This window comes from Dendronephthya gigantea, unplaced genomic scaffold, assembly GCF_004324835.1.
Source record: "Dendronephthya gigantea isolate DGI-Jeju-01 unplaced genomic scaffold, DenGig_1.0 000105F, whole genome shotgun sequence".
Taxonomy (NCBI): Eukaryota; Metazoa; Cnidaria; class Anthozoa; order Malacalcyonacea; family Nephtheidae; genus Dendronephthya; species Dendronephthya gigantea.
The window spans coordinates 784,937-804,815 of record NW_021163115.1 but is presented as its reverse complement, the minus strand read 5'-3'; the positions used below and the strand labels follow the sequence as shown (position 1 = coordinate 804,815).

The following is a 19,879-nucleotide window of genomic DNA, read 5'->3' as shown; positions in this document are numbered from 1 at the left end:
TTCAGCAAGCGCGAAAGCAAGAGCGGCAGCCAAGATAGCAGCGCTTGAAGCTAAAGCTGCGTCTATCCAAGAAAGGCAAGAGCTCGAACTCGAAGAGCTTAAACTAAATCAAAGAAAAGCCAAACTCGAACTTAGGACTGAGTTAGCGGTCGCTGAAGCTGAACAAAGAGCCTACGAAGAAAGCGAAATCGAGGAAATACGCAGTCGTAACGGCAAAAGTGTTTTGCATAGTTCGCCACCGGTCCAGCGCAAGTTAAATCTCACCGACCAACGACTCGAGAATGCCCCAAAGGTTTCTTCAAGTCCCGAAGCTAAGCCCGCTGCCGTAGACATGTCTGCACGTCAAACACTCAACCCTGAAGCCCCCGAATGGCGCGCTGTAACGCCGCAGGGCTACGAACGCTCGTACGTCAACGACCTTTCTCAATCGGATAAGTTTCGCGAGGAATCGTTCCAAGCGCTAATGACAACGCAAGAACGTCAGAATGGGGTGCTACAGCAGCTAGTCCAACAGCAACAAGAAAGCGTAATGGCGCTCACCTTACCACGACCCAGTTTACAGACGTTTAACGGCGATCCCCTAGGTTACTGCGACTTTGTGCGTGCGTTTGAACATCTGGTAGAGCGCAAGGCAAACGACCCCAGCGCAAGACTCTACCTTTTAGTGCAGCACACTTCCGGAAGCGTGCAGGAATTGATGCGAAGTTGTCTGTCCATGCAGCCAGAGGAGGGATATAGAGAAGCGCGACGCTTGCTTAAGGAGCGATACGGTCAGAAATACAAGATCGCCGCCGCGCACGTACAGAAACTCATCAACGGGGCCCCCATCAGAACAGAGGACGGCGAGGAGCTGCAGAGATTCTCCATCCAGCTGGTGAGTTGCACCAACACATTGAAGGAAATTGGTTACATAGGGAAACTGGACAATCCAGAAAACCTAAAGAAAATCGTCGATCGCCTGCCGTACCCACTTCGCGCGAAATGGCGAGACGCGGTGGACCGTATTGTGGAAAAAGAAGAAAGAGACGTGACAGTCAAGGACCTAACAGATTTCGTGACGATGAAGGCCAGAGCAGCCAGCCATCCTGTGTTCGGTAAACTTGAAAGAGCGTCAGACAAAATCACCGGCCCAGGAAATCAACGACCACGCCGTAGTGCCAACGGTTTCGCAACGCAAGGGGGCGAGCAAACCTCGACCGAAGCCAGAGAAAAGTGGTGCCCACTGTGTAAGATGGCCCACTGGCTGTCACGCTGCGAAAAGTTCCGGAAGCAATCGTTGGCCGAAAGAAGACAAGTAGTCAGAAACAGCAAACTGTGTCTCAACTGTCTACTGCCAGGACATTTTGTTAATGCGTGTCCCAAACCCAGTTACTGCAAGGTGCCAGAATGTGAAACAAAGCACTCGACGTTTCTGCATCCGAGGTCCGAGAAGACGCCCGAACACGATGCTGATGCAACACCCCCTGTAGACGTAGAAACCAGTCAAGAGAGCGTAGCCAACGGAAACAGTACGCCAGCAGACGAAACCCTACACAAGCCGATAGTTTGTACGTTCGAATGTCGACCAAACCCAACGCGCCAAGATACGATTCTGTGACAGCGCTGGCCATCGTTCCTGTTCGCGTCAAGGCATCTGGCCATGGTGCATCTAAGACGGTGGAAACGTATGCATTCTTGGATTCGGGCTCGAATACATCATTCTGCACCGAAGCCCTGCTCGACCAACTCGACCTTCAAGGCCGCAAGACGAGTCTGTCGCTGACGACGATACAAGGTAAAAACTCGCTCGTGCAGTGCTCCCAGGTGAGTCTTGAAGTGTCTTCACTGGATTCAGCAGCACAGCCCGTTAATATGCCAGTGGTGTATTCACGACCATCTCTACCAATCTCCCGCGACGCCATCAGTAACCAGGAAGATGTAAACCGCTGGCCACATCTTGAAGGATTATCCTTGCCAGAGATCGACGCCGAAATCGGCCTGCTTATCGGAAGCGACGTCCCCGAAGCAATACAACCAATGGAAGTACGACAAAGTGAGAGCGGAGGACCTTTCGCGACTCGGACCATCCTAGGATGGGTACTCAATGGCCCTCTTGGTAGAGGAAAGAACACGTCAGCTACGTCCAACTTTTTGCAGAGCACTGCTCGTCTTGAGCAGCAATTCCAGGACTATTGCAACTTGGAGTTCAACGACTCGTCCTACGATGCCAAACAGTCAATGTCGCAAAATGACAAGAGAGCGCTGGAAATCATGGAGGAAAGCGTCCAATTGAAGGAGGGTCATTACGAAATCGGGCTGCCATGGAAGAGTCATCCGCCGCAACTCAAAAACAACAGACCGGTAGCGGAAAGACGACTAAGTCTTTTGAAGAAGCGTCTTCAACGAGAACCAGAAGTACACGAGAAGTACAAGGGCTTCATGAACGATCTTATCAAGAATGATTACGCCAGCAAAGTCGAGAACCGCGAAGTCGACCAGTCAAGCATTCGGTGGTACCTGCCACATCACCCCGTGTTCCATCCTCAGAAACCCGACAAGGTGAGAGTGGTATTCGACTGCTCAGCCAAGTATCACCAGACGTCTCTCAACGACCAGCTCTTACAGGGGCCGGACCTTACCAACTCGCTTGTTGGCGTCTTGACAAGATTTCGCGAGGAGCGCGTGGCTATGATGTCGGATGTCGAGGCCATGTTCTACCAAGTCCGTGTCCCTTCTGAAGATCGTAAGGCTCTGAAATTCCTGTGGTGGCCGGACGGCGACCTGGATCAACCAGTGCAGGAGTACGAAATGAACGTACACCTATTCGGAGGTGCCTCATCGCCCAGCTGCGCAAACTTTGCCCTGCGGAGAACCGCCCAAGATAACAAGGCCGAATTCGACCCAGAAACAACCGAAACTGTCGAAAGAAATTTCTACGTTGATGACTGCTTGAAGTCCATTCCAACAGATCCGGAAGCGGTGAGATTGGCAAACCAACTGCGGGAATTGTTGGCAAGGGGAGGATTCAGATTAACGAAGTGGACGTCCAACTCTAAAGCCGTGCTGGAGTCATTACCAGAATCAGAAAGATCGGAGCAAGTCAAGGACATGAACTTGGACAAATCTCCTATTCAGAGAGCCCTGGGTGTTCGCTGGAACGTATCATCAGACAAATTCGGTTTCAGTATTGTAGTGAAAGACCGTCCCGCAACCAGACGAGGCATTTTGTCGGTGGTCAGTTCCGTTTTCGATCCGCTGGGATTTGTCGCTCCGTTTGTCCTTAAGGCGAAACAAATCCTGCAGGACTTATGCCGCTTGAAGCTCCGTTGGGACGACCCAATCCCGGACGAACACCTGGCCCGCTGGCAATCGTGGTTGAAGGAACTGCCGAAGCTCGAGGATGTGCAAATAGATCGGTGTCTCAAGCCTACCAATGACGCCAAGATCAGTTCGTTCCAACTGCATCATTTCTCTGATGCGTCGCAAGATGGCTATGGAGCCGCCACCTACCTACGTGTAGAAGATGAAGCCGGCAATATCAAGTGTTCGTTTGTAATGGGGAAGTCCCGTTTAGCGCCAATCAAACAAGTTACGATACCTCGTCTGGAGCTTTCAGCAGCTGTTACAGCCACGAGACTGGAGAAGATCTGTCGGGGAGAACTCACGCTCGAAGTGAACGACACGTTCTTCTGGACCGACAGCACGTGTGTCCTACGCTACCTACAGAACAAAGATAAACGATTTCAGACCTTCGTTTCCAATAGAATTTCTACGATACTTGATGCATCTTCTACTTTCCAGTGGCATTACGTCAACACCCTTGCCAATCCAGCCGACGACGCATCTCGTGGCGTGCCAGCGACACAACTCCAGCGATGGATACAGGGGCCGGATTTCCTGAGCAAGCCAAGGGCCGCTTGGCCACAGCCACCCAGTGATCTGAGCTTGGTCATTGGAGACAACGACCCCGAGGTCAAGCGACAATCCGCCACGTACACGAACAAAATTTCTAATCTACATCCACTTGCAGAGTTAGTCAAGCATTTCTCTTCTTGGAGTCGGCTGAAAAAGGTCCTAGCGCTGGTTTTGCGCTACCAGGCGATCCTGAAACGTCGCGTCATCCAGAAGAAGTTAAATCCTGCTGAAGCGATCGGGTTTTCAACGTCCATCACGCCTATTTCCGTGTCCGAAATGGTCAACGCTGAGAAGGAAATAATTCGACATGTGCAGCAAGAATGTTTCAGCGAAGAACGAGAATGCCTAGAAAGAATAAACCAAAGTAGCGATAAAGATCGCAAGAACGTAACGGTTAAGAAATCGAGCCGCGTGTTCCAGCTGGATCCAGTATTAAAGAATGGGTTGGTACGTGTCGGCGGAAGACTGCGGAGAGCACCAATAAACGACAACGCTAAACACCCTATCATCCTCCCGAAAGACCACCATGTTATTGGACTCCTTGTAAACCATTACCACCACATCGCGGGTCATTCCGGCGTCGAGCACACGCTTTCCCTCATCAGAGAAAGGTATTGGATCGTAGACGGAAGATCAGCCGTGAAGAAGGTCATCGGCAAGTGCCTCAGCTGTAAGAAACGTCAGTCAACAGTATGCAATCAAAAGATGGCCGACCTGCCAGAAGACCGGGTAACGCCCTCGCTGCCACCGTTTACGTATACAGGCGTCGACTGCTTCGGACCGTTCGAAGTAAAACGTGCGAGAAGTCGTGTCAAGCGGTACGGAGTGCTCTTCACTTGTATGACAACACGAGCGATCCATCTAGAAGTGGCCCACACGTTGGACACCGACTCTTTCATTGATGCTCTCCGACGATTCGTGGCAAGGCGAGGTCAACCTATGGAGATCCGCTCGGACAACGGAGGAAACTTCGTCAAGGGTGAACGAGTGCTAAGACAAGCCATTGACGAATGGAATCAAGAACAGATCCACGACTTCCTGCTTCAACGAAATGTCAAGTGGACCTTCAACCCACCCGCTGGATCTCACTTTGGTGGAGTGTGGGAGAGGTGCATAAGAACCGTAAGGAAGGTCATGAAGGCGCTGATGACGGAACAAGTGCTTCACGACGAGAGCCTCAACACGTTGTTCTGCGAGGTAGAGTCCGTGGTGAACAGCAGACCGATCACGAAGCTGTCAGATGATCCACGGGACGAAGAACCACTCACCCCAAACCACTTGCTTCTATTACGTCACCAACCCGCCCTTCCACCCGGTGTTTTTGGAAAGGAAGACAATCAGAACCGAAGGAGATGGCGTCAAGTGCAATATCTGTGCAACCTGTTCTGGAGACGTTGGGTAAGGGAGTATCTCCCCTTGCTGCAGAAAAGACAAAAGTGGAACGCTTCGAAGAGGAACGTGGCAGTCAACGACATCGTTATGGTGCTAGACGACAGCAAACCAAGAGGAGTATGGCCCTTAGCTCGGGTGTTGGAAGTGTACCGCAACAAGCGTGACGGACTGGTACGATCCGTGAAACTGAAGACAAGCAGCAACGAGTTGGTGAGGCCTGTAGACAAGATCGTCCTCCTAGAAGAAGCCGCCTGATGTTGGTATGAGATCGTGATAAACATTGTTATTAAACTAACGCTTTATTCATTTACTTATTTAGTTATTGACATTATTTCGTGTTTCAAACCATTTAAAAAAACGGTATTGTAAAGGCTCGTAGTACCGCCTTTAAGGGGCCGGTATGTTGGTTTGAAACCCTAACTTTGTTATTGTTATCGTATGTCGTTAATTTCCGTTTTGTTACTTCCTGCGACTACACGCGCAGCTGCACATAGTTTAATGTTTCATTGTATATCACTGTCAACTAGAGTATGGTCACTCTACTCTACAATTGGTTATTTACGTTTATGTTCGAACTCTATCGACGGTATTCATCAGCAGTTTGGTGTGTGCGCCAACTAAAGTAAGACTCTATCTTTGTGTTATTATAGTTTGTAAACATATGTAGCTACGTTAGTTGACTTATTCGTATTTAGTGCATGCCTGTTATAGTATTTAATTTGCCTAGATTGCATGACTTAGTGCGGTTTAATTCTTGTATTTTTAGTTCGAACGTTACCCACTATTTCTATTCCGCGATCACTCTATTCAATATTCCGTTACCGGATTGATCAGTTACCATATACCTTCAACCGCACAGTATTATAAACTTTATCATTAAAGATACATTTTATAACCATTATCCGCGCACGTGTTATCCTATCATCGTGGTTAGCGAATTTAGTGGAGTTCAATTTGTGGCGTTAACGGCACACCAAAGCAGCGTAGCTCTTAGAAGAATTTGGGAGTTACAACCCTTACCGTGTTTATCTTTACGTGTTTTTATATTATTATTACAACCTATCATTTCAGGTGCAAAGACGCGATTAAGGCAAAACAGGCACCACGCAACGTCGTTCGACGTCGATATTCAAGGTTTTTGATACGAAATAGTACCTTCGTATTTGTGATTCACAAGGTAACGTTTTTCTTTTTATAATTATCAAAGGTTAATGCGGTAGTTAACATTGGCATTTAATATAAGGCCTCGGCCTTCATGTACTCCCATTCGATCTTTCGTGTTATTACTACACGTATTACTTAAATATCATTAACTGTACTGCTTTGGTACATTTGCCATCGACTAGCATATATACTTTACAAAAACCAATCAAATATTCACCAGGATACGTCAAAATTAAATAACACTCTTACAGCTCTCTTGAGTGAGTCAACTTGAATGTTATGCACTGAATATGTAGTTGTAAACAGTATCTTCGTATTAGGGTTAAAAACATTTAGTTTGCTTCTTGAATATAAAACGATAGACTTGCTTTCTATTTTGAACTTAACCACCGCTTAAGCTAAACGGGATTTATCCACCGCGGTTAATATGATTAATTGAAATCAGGAAATAGTTGATTCTGGTTAGAAAATGAGCCGTTCAGAAAATACAAAAAGTCAAAATACGTGCAAAGGTATATTTTTATGTACTATTCTTGGGTTTCATATGACCTCATACTTCACACAGTAAATTGGAGCGAGTTAATTGTACACTGTATGTGTTGGCTTTGCCCTTCGTAGAAAATATACACAATTTCATATCAATTAAGGTTGACCCCCTGCACTCAAATCACTATTGAAACGATACGTGAAAGCCACAAATTCTAACTTTTGTACAATATACAGTGCCAGTGGGGGCAAAAGTCAGTGGGAGTCCAGTCGATACTTTTTTTATAATTTACAATAACAACTTGTGAGTGGGAAATTAGATATGTTGATCTGAACTTGCGCGTTATACGACGGTAATGGCTCTCCTATGTTTTTTTCGTTAATTCGCATGGTATTTAAGTTGTGCATGAAATGCTAATGATCGAAGCCGTTCTAATGATTACCAGCAATCGGGTTTTCTGCGCAAAACAATACACATACACACGCGTTTTTTGTGGGAGAAGGGGTTTGAGGGAAGCACTCCTATGGGATGTAATTCTTTGTGGTCATTCTTTCATCCCAAAGACTCGTTCTTAAATGGCGTTTAAATCGTTGTCCTGGGGTTTATATTCTCCCCATTAGGACTCTGCAACTGAGCACCAGCGCATGATGTCATGTATGCGCACGCGCTACATACCATGAAAGAGGTAGCTAGCCTCTAAGACATCAACCTGACCAACCGCACACGCTAGTTGGACAGTAAACGATTCGACTGATCTATGATTACAATAACTTAATGCTGAGTCTATGGGCTTGAACGTGACAATCAGGAGCCCTTCCTCCCAAGCCCGAACATTTATTTTTATTTATACGATCACTAAAGCAACGTTATGACATATATTAATTTTAGACTATATAAGTGAAGGACTCACTATATCGCTGCGTTATTAACTCGTCTCTATAGATTACAGATAATGGTTGTAGACTGTCTATACTATAAGCGATATGTCAGCCAACACAGCACGAAGGAAAGTTAAGTTGAATGACGTTAGTCTTAAGTATGTTATGAGATCTGTAGCCTGATAAACTGTACTGAGGCAATAGTCGATAGACAGGTATAGTAACCGCCAACAGACGTTACGTGGCAAATGCCCCTGTTATGTTTGAGTGGTGGGAGGGTGGGAAAAATTTATTTTTTTTTTTTTTCGATTTGACGTAAATAATGCCTTTTAATTTTGCGAACTGTGTCTTTGAGCAAAGCGATTTCCCAAGTGAGAAGATTGAGCTTGTGCATGCTGCTTATGCGCGACCCTCTGAAATGTTATTGGTTGTTTTTACGCGCCAAATGGAAAAGGAGTTTAATTGGTTGGATTGAGCAGGTCAAATGATGTTCGCGTGTCATGCAATATTGGATCTACTAATGCATTGGAGCGCCGGTTTGACGCATGTCTGACATGCCACCCGCAAACATATGTTTTTTGCCAAAGCCGAAGACACACCTGGATATGAACGTTTCCTCATTAACTTTATTTTAATATTGATATACTAAAATGGCTTTAATGATCGAAGCCGTTCTAATGATTACCAGCAAGCGGCTTTTCTGCACAAAACAATACACATACACACGCGTTTTTTGTGGGAGAAGGGTTTTGGGGAAGCACTCCTATAGAATGTAATTCTTTGTGGTCATTCTTTCATCCCAAAGACTCGTTCTTAAATGGCGTTTAAATCGTTGTTCTGGGGTTTATATTCTCCCCATTAGGACTCTGCAACTGCGCACCAGCGCATGATGTCATGTATGCACACACGCTACATACCATGAAAGAGGTAGCTAGCCTCTAAGACATCAACTGACCAACCGCACACGCTAGTTGGACAGTAAACGATTCGACTGATCTATGATTACAATAACTCAATGCTGAGTCTATGGGCTTGAACGTGACAATCAGGAGCGCTTCCTTCCACAATACACAGAATGTGTATCCCCATAGACGAAGGAGCCCTCCGCCTAAAATAGGAAATCAATATTTTGAAATATTGGCCAGTGTGGCTGATACGCTTGAGAGCATTGAGGTAGGTGTTTGAATGTAACGTTCAAAACCATCAGAAGACCAGCGTCCTAACGTTTTGACCAGCATATTCCGTGGCGTTGAGACCAACTTTCTGTAACAACGTTCGAGTCTGGGCGGTTAACGTTTTTTTCGTGGGCGGTTTGCCTGATGCATGAATAAAGAGAGGGCCGGTGGTTTTTGGTCGCCGTACTAAATAGTGCTTCATGGCCGAAACGGGGCAAAGCGCGGTCCCTGTGGCCCCAACGGTTATCGTGTGACCTACGCGAAAGGGGTCTGTTTTGGATTCTTTAAGGTGAACTGTGATATAATCAGGCTGGGCCATTGCTGTACCTTTGGGAAATGCGATATTATCTTTCGTGAGGTGTATACTGGAGTTAAATTTCGAATTTGTTGTTAGCTCCCCCAAGCGGAGAAAGCCAAAAAATGCCAGAGTCATAGCTGCCCAGATCATAACGGAATCATAGTTTGTAGTGTTAGGGACAGCAAGCAACGTGCGGAAGAGTTCTAAGTGATGAATGGTGATCGGTAAGCGAACTCGAACTTTATCCCCCTGTCATCGCTTTATACCCCGTAGTACTAGTTGCAGCCGCACCATTTTTTGCAAATTCAGAGTATGACCGTGGCGAACAAGTGGCGGACGGCCGCCAAATATGTTTTGATCGATGTGTACTTGATAGTTCTGGCCAAATATGCAACGTATTCTGTCAAAAGGGATTCATTGGCAGGGAGACAATGTTCGATCTTTTGTCGCCTAAACCAATTTACAAAGTGCTTAAAACTTTTTTCGCCTGCGCTGTAGGTCTGCTTAGTTGTTGTTGCAACGGAAAGATTTATATAGCGTTGAATATCATCCTTTAAAAATTGCCAGCATTATTTCGGGGACCAAACATGGGTTGATATCCGCTTGCGGTGCCAGTTGACGGAATCGCTGAAGCTGAAAACGAGAAATATTATTTCGTTCCGTTTTCCACAAATGTGCGTTGCCCGAATGTACATATTATATCGCAGGGTAAGAAGAGTTAAGTGACGAAGCAGATCCATGACCCGAGGGATTTTGGAACGTTTGGTGTTAATCATGTTGACGACTGCCTCATTATCGCATCTAAATTTAATGCGTTGATCGCGCAGTAGGGGCCCCCAAATTTGACATGCAACGACGATAGCAAAAAGTTCTTGCCATGCAATGCTTATACCGGGAACTCCTAGTTATTGGTGAGCATGCCATGTACCCTGGAACCATTTGGTCCCAAGTATGTATAGGTATAAGCCGAAAAGCAGATTCGATATCGGTTTTTGCAAGAAAGCAACATTGCCCAAAACGCATCATTCCCTTGATCGCATCGTCGATAGTAACGTACTGAAGACTAAAGTCGTCTTGTGAGATAGAAGAATTTATGCTGGTCATACCCGATTTCGGAAATGAAAGATGAAATATAGTGCGGAACTTTTCCGAATGCTTTTTAGGGACTAACCCGATAGGAGAAACTTGAAAATTTGGAAATGGGGGCTCGTTAAAGGGACCAGCCACGCGGCCTAGCGAAATCTCTTTAGCTAAATTGGATGAAACAATTGCAGGGTCCGCATGCGCCGTCGGTAGATTTTTGGAAAAGCGTGCCGTGCGCTGCCCATGAAGCCAATGCGCGCGCTGTATCTAAGGTTTTGGCATAAATGTGACACAAAATTAGGGTCTGGATGACCCGTAAGGGCTTTTTCTAAAGTATTTACATTGATGGTGTCGGAACTAGGTTAGTGCTTTGACTTGGCAGGTCTGTGGTCAGTGTGGTGACGCTTGGAGATGCGTTGGGCTTCAGAATCATCGGCGGGCTGGGCTTAGTTGGTCGGACAAGAGTATGCTGTATGTGGGCCTCGGCATTTGCTACATGCGTGGTGGTATCGGCACGGCTGATGGGAACATCCAGATCGCCTATTATATTCGATGCAGAGACCTCGTTCGCCCCCTGAGGAAAACTGCTTTTGGGGTCCGTTGTGAAATAGAGGGTATTCCCTTCTAAGTACATCGGAAGAAACAGTGAATATCATCAACCACAGCTGTTGATCGATAATTGACCAATTGATGCATGCGTTGAGGGAAACTTTTCGGCGAAACTTATGGTCGTAAATACACCATCCCAGGCCGCGATGAGTACGAGATGCGTGGCGGATTAGACTCATGTATTGCAGCAATTCCTGGGGCCGTCCCGGGAACGAATGTGTCAAGACACTCATGTAGATCGTGAAAGCTGTAGTCCACTGTTCAATATCGGTGATTTTTGCGACGGACTGAGACGACCTTTTAACCTTAATTACCGCGTTCTCAAGCGTCAAGGTAATAGGCTCGTCGTTAGAGCCATTAGAGAAGTTTTTTGGGAGAAGCTTAGCTAAGTCAAAAAACTCACCCGATTGAATTTTGTTGTGCGATATTACGCATGAATGGTTGTATTAGTTAGAATCTTAATGTATGCAAATTACTGTACATAAGTCTAGACATGCACATTCAAAGTAATAAACAGATAGACTTCACCTCTGCTCGGAGCAGTGGTCGGAATTTAGAACAGAAAATTATAACATTGGCGACGAGGATGCCTCCCAAACCAGTGAAGAAAGCCCTTAAAGTCGAAGAATTCTTGCCGACAGATGATATACTTGAAACTTCGTCGAAATGGAAATCGTGGAAGAGAAAAATCGAGTTACAAATGGAATATTTTGAAATTAAAGACCCGAAAGACAAGCAAATGTGTTTATTAGTTCACGGTGGTGAGCACATTTTGTCTATAGATGAGAACTCTCCTGAGACAGACGGTAGAGATGTAGACGAATACATAGATCTGATTGAAAAAATCGAGAGGATATATATACCTAAGAAATCTCGCCTCCATGCTCGTTTTCGATTCAATAAAGCGAGAATAGAAGCGGGTCAAACTATATCACAATTTGAAATCGAACTACGACGCTTGGCTAAGGATTGTGAATTCCACGGCTATGACGATGAAATGATACTGGATCGACTGCTTTCGACATGCTACGACGAGAAGTTACAGGACGAAGCCCTAGCAAAAGATCGGGACTTAAAAACATTTATGAAGCATGCTACGATGAAGCAAGACATCAAAGCTCAAACAGACGACATGAAATCAGAAATAAAGGAAGAATCGTTCGAATTTGTTCGAGCCACACACGCAGGAAAACCACGTGGAAGAGCATCAAAACAGAAGATGTATTCGTTCAAAAATATTGAGAACCCAACATCAAAGAACACAAGATTCACGAAACCAACAGACGCAGAAAATCAACAAAAATGCCTCCCATGTGGATATGATGTATCACATGAGACTTGTCCAGCTATTGGCAAGAAATGTAATTCCTGTGGAAAATTGAATCATTTCAGTTCATGTTGCCGTACAAGACCGAAAGATACCCAAATATCAGGGAAGTTTCAAAGATCTATCACAAAAGATGATTCATCTGATTCTGATGCAGACATTGATATTCAAGGAGCTCGTCTCAGATTAAATGTCAGGAAAGTGAACGCTGAAAAGGATGCTAGCAACATTCTTTTGCCAGTAAACGTTTGCGGAGTTAAACTTAACATTGATCCAGATACAGGTGCGGACGTAGACCTGATATCGAAGGACGACCTTCAAAAGATATATAAACAACACCCAGATGTCGAAAAGTTAATATCTGTCCCGAAAGAAGCTATTCGAGCCTTAGGTGGGGCTAAGCTCGGAATAATCTGCGTCCTGAAATGCTCTACGCTATCAAATAAGACAGTAAAAAACCTAATCAAAGACATGCATATACGTGACAGAAAATGGGATTCATAGTCACCCATTACTTTCCGAGAAGACGTTGCTCGAACTTGGAATGTTGCAGTATAGCGCTGATGGTGAGTTCGCAGACCAAAGTGTAAAGAAAGTCGAGAAAATCGGGAATGACTCAGGCGAAAAGAAAGGAATTGCGGAAATGGAGAAGATTGTGTGTGCCCATAAAAGGTTGTTCGAAGGGATTGGAAGATTTAATTAAAGACCCTCACAACGGTGAACCGATCTTGACACATATATACATGAAACCCGAAGCAGAGCCAGTTCTTCAATCACCAAGAGTGATACCACACCACCTGAGAGAGAAAATGAAGAATAAGCTGGAGTATTTTGTGAAAGAGGGCATTATGAGCTGGACAGAACCTGGCGAACCAATTTTCTATGCAAGTCCCTTAGTGATAACTCCTAAATCAAGTGGACCTGACGCTGATGTCAGAATTACGGCCGATTTCAGGTTGGCTAATAAAGAACAGTCCCTGGCATAAGGACGGAAGATCTTGCCATGACTTTCGCGGGGTGTAAAGTATTTTCGAAGATCGATATGAACAACGGTTATCATCAGTTCGCCATAGACAAAGAGAGCAAGAAGTATCTGGTTGTCACAACACCATGGGAAACCTTAAACATAATACCCTTGCGCAAGGTTGGGTCACGAGTCAGGACGAATTTGATCGGCGGATGTGTGAAATCCTAGCTGGTATACCTCGAACGAAGAACAATCGAGATGACTGTCTTATAGGCAGTCGAGATTGGAAAGATCACAACAGCAATTTGAACAAAGTCCTATCAACACTGCAGTCGCATGGTCTTACCATTAATAGAAAGAAGTGCGAATTTGGTAAACACGAAATTGAGTTTTATGGCCATAGATTCACAGAGAATGGCCTGAAACCGTCTCGAGAGAAAGTGAAAGCTCTAAAAGAATGTGGTGAGCCTACTTCGAAGGAGGGAATCAGAAGTTTCCTTCAAATGGTCGGGTATATGTCGAGGTTTATACCGAGTTTTTCCCAGATTGCGGCACCGTTGAGGGCTCTAACCAAAGACAAAGCCCAATTCCGATGGGGACAGGAAGAGAAAGACGCTTTTCATCACCTGAAGGAAAGTTTAGAGGAAGAAACAACACTCGCATATTTCGTACCCAATCAACCTATTCGAGTACATGTCGATGCCGGAAAGAAGATTGAAGCGACCAGTAATGTTCCAGGCGGGCTGTGTGCAATATTGACACAACAAGATGACATGGGAGTGTGGAGAATGTGCCACGTTGCGAACAGAACTCTGACCGATATCGAAACGCGATATGGCCAGACGGAGTTAGAAGCTCTTGCTATTAAGTGGGCTTGTAGCTATGCATTCTATCAATATCTTGTGGGAGCTCCAAGATTTGAGATACTCACAGACTGCAAACCATTAGAACATCTATTTAACAATCCTAAATCAAGAGCACCGATAAGAATCGAAAGGCAGATTTTGGCAATCCAGGGATTGGAATACACTGTGGTCTACAATAAAGGAAAAAACAACATCGCAGATTACGGTTCTCGTCATATCACAAAGGACGAACTGATTGAGCAAACACCGAATGAATCGTTTGAGGAAGGAATAACTGCGCTGTTATTTGAACCAAACTCGGAGAGTGATCGTGTTATAATGGAAAGAGCGTATGGAGATAAGGACTACCAGACACTTAGGAGAAAAGTGGAGAATGGTTTGTGGAAATCACAAAAGAGCAACCCGAAAATATCGAAGTTTTACGGAGTCGCACCAGAGCTATCGTTGTGAAAGGACTTGTATCTACAAAGATCTTCTGGTCCCACCATTCGTTATGCACAGTGCTTTTATAGATGAAGCACACAAGATTGGGCATTCGGGTGAGAAGCGTACAGTAGACCTTTTGCGGGAAAGAATCTGGTTTCCCGGGATGACGAAGCTTGCGAAAGATGCCATCAAAAGCTGCTTAAGTTGCCAAATAACCTTTGACCGAACGCATGATGAACTTCTACGACCAACACCACTACCACCTCATGTTTGGCATACGATATCCATTGATTTTAAGGGTCCGTTGAAAGATAGAAAATACATTCTAGTGGCATACGATCTTTACAGCCGATATCCGATCGTTGGATACTGCAACTCAACATCGTTTGTGAACGTTAAGCCAGTTTTGGATTCGATCTTTGCCACCTTCGGAAAAGTGCACACAGTAAAGACAGACAACGGCCACCATTTCAGGGTCACCAATTTTACGAATATGCAGAGAAGAAAGGTTTTTATCATCGAAGAATCACACCGAGACATCCACAAGCGAACGGTGAATGTGAACGATTCATGCAAAATCTCAACAAAGCCATTCGTATTGCTAAGAAAGAGAACACTGACTACAAAGGGAAGATAAACGGAATGTTGGAAGCCTATAGAGCCACACCTCATCTTTCCACGTCAAAAAGCCCGTATGAGCTGATGTTTGGAAGAAAGATGAACTTGAACATTTTCCCGACGATGAAGAGAAGAGTGAAAGATGAAGTTATAAGAAATCGTGATAAACGACACAAAGAGAAAGCGAAGATATATTATGACAGAAAAAAGAACGTCAAGAAATCACACATTAGAGTGGGTGATCGAGTATTGATGAAAGACAAAAGAACTGATCGATTAAGACCCGAAGTAGGGGTTGTGATTGAATTAACTGAATATTCTGCTACCGTGTTGTTTGGAAATGGAAGAATATATAAGAGAGACAAATCACATATTAAAGTCGTTAACAAAGCTGTAATTCCACCCACGAAGAAAAGTGACAGTGTTAAGCAACCGAAACGATACGAGTTATATGATTCCAATGAAAGTGATGTAGAAGAGACAAACCGTGAACAAATTACCTTAAGTACGAGATCCGGTCGACAAATTAAGAAACCAGAACGATTTGGAGAGTGGACTGTGTAGCTGAGTATTAGAGAACTATTTATAATTATATCTATCGGTAGAACTGTACAAATATTTAACTCACGTAATTAATTGTTTTGAAAAAAGAGAAAAAAACAAACAAAAAAACATTTATTAGGATCAAAGAAACATTGCCACCGTATATAACTAATAGAAGTTTGGTGATTACTAAAAAAAGGTGGAGAAAGATGTTGTGCGATATTACGCATGAATGGTTGTATTAGTTAGAATCTTAATGTATGCAAATTACTGTACATAAGCCTAGACACATTCAAAGTAATAAACAGATAGACTTCACCTCTGCTCGGAGCAGTGGTCGGCATTTAGAACAGAAAATTATAACAAATTTGTCTCACGTATGCTGCGGGAACATCGTGGAATCCGTGGCTGTATGGCACTTGAGGTGACGTCGCGGTAGGAACAACCGAGTTTACAAAAATTTGCGGCTACGGATTGCGCAGGAGCGTCATCAACGATGGCCTCATCTACGCTGTGGGTGACGGGACCAGAGTTCTGCATGGATGCCACAGCAGCTTTAGCAGCGGTTGTCGCGATCTGTTCAGCCGATTTGTCGAGGATGGCCTGAATTTGCGCTAACTGAGCGTCGTTGAAAGCGTTCGCTGTCGCTGTCTGTCAAGAATTATCCGGGGAAGTTGCAGGGACCAACTCTGACTCAGGAGAGCTCGAGGAAGTGTGACGCTGTAGTCGGTGAATCAGCCGTTATTAGGTAAACCTTGTTCGGCGCAAAGTTCTCGAAGAGCCGTTAAACTGATCTCGCTCGGTGGCTGATGTAGTTGGCGTTGTGTTGCTCAACTACGTGCGGCTCGAGGCTTGATAAAAATTTTATTTATTTTTTTTTCGATTTGACGTAAATAATACCTTTTAATTTTGCGAACTGTGTCTTTGAGCAAAGCGATTTCCCAAGTGAGAAGATTGAGCTTGTGCATGCTGCTTATGCGTGACCCTCTGAAATGTTATTGGTTGTTTTTACGCGCCAAATGGAAAAGGAGTTTAATTGGTTGGATTGAGCAGGTCAAATGATGTTCGCGTGTGATGCAATATTGGATCTACTAATGCATTGGAGCGCCGGTTTGACGCATGTCTGACATGCCGCCCGCAAACATATGTTTTTTGCCAAAGCCGAAGACACACCTTTATATGAACGTTTCCTCATTAACTTTATTTTAATATTGATATACTAAAATAGCTCGAAGTACTAGGATTCGTTTTGTGGACCAAAGTTGGCAAAATAGGTTAGCAAACTGGAAAATCTAAAATCTACTACCCCTGGAATATATGCAGACGACACTCAAATCTTTGCGTCGTCGGATAACTTTGATAAATTAGTAGATATGTTGAATTCTGATTTAAAAAATATCAGTAAATGGCTTAGTGATAATAAATTGCAATCATACTACCAAAACTAAACTTTTGTTTGTAGGCTCTTCGTATAACATTCAAAATAAACTAGGAAATAAGTCAGTGATCTTTGGAAATGTACCAGTAACCCGTTATAGATCTTTTAAATGTTTGGGCGTCGAGATTGATGAACAACTTAATTGGGAAGCCCATATAAATGCAATAAGCAGAAAGGTAGGCGCGGGAATAGGTGTAATGAGACGAGTTAAACCCTTTGTTCCTGAAGAAACCATGCACACCATTTACAAAGCTTTAATTCAACCATACTTTGACTATTGTTCCCCTCTTTGGGACAATTGCGGTCTATTATTGAAAGAAAAGTTGCAAAAATTTCAAAATAGGGCTGCTCGGGTGTTAACGGGGGCAGACTACAATACAAGCTCCTCTGAACTCCTGGAGCAGCTTAGATGGAAAAATCTCGAAACTAAATATAAAACTAACAAAGCAGTTCTCGTTTATAATATCCTAAATAACGGTACTGCTCCGTGCCTTCGCAAATCCTTTTCTGAGCGTAGTGTAATTGAAAATGGTTATAACCTGAGACATTACGATACTGATCTATCAATCCCGAGACCTAAGAAAGAGTTTCTCAAAAGAAGTTTTAAATATAGAGGAGCTGTATTATGGAATAGTCTTTCGCGTGAAGCTAAGTCTGCTCAATCGATTCATTGTTTCAAGAGGCTCATAAATTCAAGTAGTTAATTCTGCATTTATATATATAGTTTATATTTGTATAGTGTAATTAAGTAGACGCTCATAATGTAATAAGTAGACGCTCATGTGTAAATAAGTGGTAACTGACGGGGCTAGTGTCTGTAAATAAAATTTTTAATAATTAATAATAATAATCAGAGAGGCCAGATAATCGAAATCAAATCTGGGAGATCCAAGAGCTACCGCTTCAAAGGAAGATGAAAAGAAAGTATAAGGAAAACCAGTGGCTGTCCTTAATCAATATTGTTATATCAATGCAACAAAAATCATATCGACCTAACTCAATCTTCCGAGCCCCACTGTAGCTATTTATAGATCCTCGATCGGGAAATTCACCGAAATATTTTCCCGAGACAGTGCTGACTTTTCGCTCGCAGAACACGACGCGCACAACTATAATGTTATCTTTCGTTTTGCTTTCATTCTTTCCATTTTTAACCTTTTGAGCCTTTCCCGCATGTCACGTGCGCGGAACAGCTAAAGTTATGTCACGTGCGCGGAACAGCTAAAGTTATGTCACGTGCGCGGAACAGCTAAATTTATGTCACGTGCGCGGAACAGCCAAAGTTATGTCACATGGGCGGAACAGCTAAAGTTATGTCACTTGCGCGGAACAGCTAAAGTTATGTCACGTGCGCGGAGAAGCTAAAGTTATGTCACGTGCGCGGAAAGCTAAAGTTATGTCACGTGTGCGGAAAAGCTAATGTTATGTCACGTGCGCGGAAAGCTAAAGTTATGTCACGTGCGCGGAACAGCTAAAGTTATGTCACGTGCGCGGAACAGCTAAAGTTATGTGACGTGCGCGGAAAAGCTAAAGTTATCTCACGTGCTCGGAACAGTGCGCGGAACAGCTGAAGTTATGTCACGTGCGCGGAACAGCTAGAGTTATGTCAAGTGCGCGGAACAGCTAAAGTTATGTCACGTGCGCGGAACAGCTAAAGTTATGTCACGTGCGCGGAACAGCTAAAGTTATGTCAGGTGCGCGGAACAGCTAAAGTTTTTCTTCGTTTTGTTTTTCACGCGTGATTACAAATTTGTAATCACAAGTTTGATTTCACACCAAAATTGCACAACACGAAGTGCAATTTCCACTTTCTTACATTCATTTTGAAATCATACAAAAAATTAGACAAATTCAAAACGATTTATTGGCGGAAAGAACCGTAAACGGTTGTAAAATGTGAGTAATTTTCATCTATTTTTGTCAAGTGCGATTTCGGAATTAACCACACTATTTTTAACCAATCAGATTGCAAGAAACTCCATTGATATCAAAATGAATATAATAAAGTGGAAAATTCATCAATAAATTCCTTTTAAATAATATAATTATCCTGGACATAAAATCTTGCAACTTATTTCCATCAGATATTCCTTATCGGAAGCCGTTGGATAGCGGTTATAACAAGCCAGCACCGTTCATCGCTTCACCAAACAAAATGTCTTCTTGGAGTTTTGTAGTTTGTCTTCGAGATGTTTTTATACTTACATTGCGTGAATTTATCGATTTTGAAAGTGATTTTCCAGACTTGAATGCTGGCAGCAAAAAGCAGGGCATGAAAGATGCGGAGCCACAAAATGTTACCGTTAGAGAGTCAAAAACTGAATTACTTCATTCTATCTCCGAGACGAAAGCGTTGTTCTCAGAAGCTGTCAAATCACTAGATTTGTTTGGGAATTATATACAACGACCTGGTGAGAAAACTGCTAAACGCCTGAAACTTTCACTCGATCGTCGAAAAGAAGGTCTTGAAACGGAACAACATTCGTCAGATAAAATACATGAGTTCGTAGACATCTTTCGTACCTTTTTTATTAAAAAGCATTCTGATAGCTTGGAATATAAAGACAAGAAAGGTTGTAATTCGGAGAAAAAAATTGCGAATTGGACGAATGGAAATATGGAATATGATTTGAGAGTTGAATCTCAACCACGTAGTATTTCACCTGATGGAAACAAAATTCATCATGCATTAAATCGTGACAACGACGAGAATA

At 43.7% G+C, this 19,879-nt stretch overlaps 2 protein-coding genes across 4 annotated transcripts; both read left to right on the top strand.

The window, feature by feature from the left end:
- The first annotated feature begins 1,529 nt into the window (after window positions 1–1,529).
- LOC114534738 lies at window positions 1,530–19,335 on the top strand. 3 transcript variants are annotated; one of them, XM_028556206.1, is made up of 3 exons: window positions 1,530–5,546; window positions 6,358–6,463; window positions 19,250–19,335. In XM_028556206.1, the coding sequence occupies exon 1, from the start codon at window positions 1,558–1,560 to the stop codon at window positions 5,539–5,541; it is 3,984 nt and encodes a 1,327-aa protein (XP_028412007.1). In that variant the 5' UTR covers window positions 1,530–1,557; the 3' UTR covers window positions 5,542–5,546; window positions 6,358–6,463; window positions 19,250–19,335. The 3 variants fall into 3 exon arrangements, with proteins under 3 accessions (XP_028412007.1, XP_028412005.1, XP_028412008.1); XM_028556204.1 differs by having other exon boundaries at window positions 1,530–5,908; XM_028556207.1 differs by lacking the exons at window positions 6,358–6,463; window positions 19,250–19,335 and adding an exon at window positions 6,053–6,070 and having other exon boundaries at window positions 1,530–5,908.
- Window positions 14,730–15,748, top strand: LOC114534737 (uncharacterized protein K02A2.6-like). The gene is made up of 2 exons (XM_028556203.1): window positions 14,730–14,927; window positions 15,041–15,748. The coding sequence occupies exons 1-2, from the start codon at window positions 14,730–14,732 to the stop codon at window positions 15,746–15,748; spliced, it is 906 nt and encodes a 301-aa protein (XP_028412004.1).
- Window positions 19,336–19,879: the final 544 nt, after the last annotated feature.

Coding starts and splice junctions, on each gene's coding strand:
- LOC114534738 (XM_028556206.1), top strand. CDS start 1,558: ATGTCGACCAAACCCAACGCGCCAAGATACGATTCTGTGACAGCGCTG.
- LOC114534737 (XM_028556203.1), top strand. CDS start 14,730: ATGACGAAGCTTGCGAAAGATGCCATCAAAAGCTGCTTAAGTTGCCAA. Junction 14,928..15,040: donor TTTACAGCCGATATCCGATC/GTTGGATACTGC, acceptor CCACCATTTCAG/GGTCACCAATTTTACGAATA.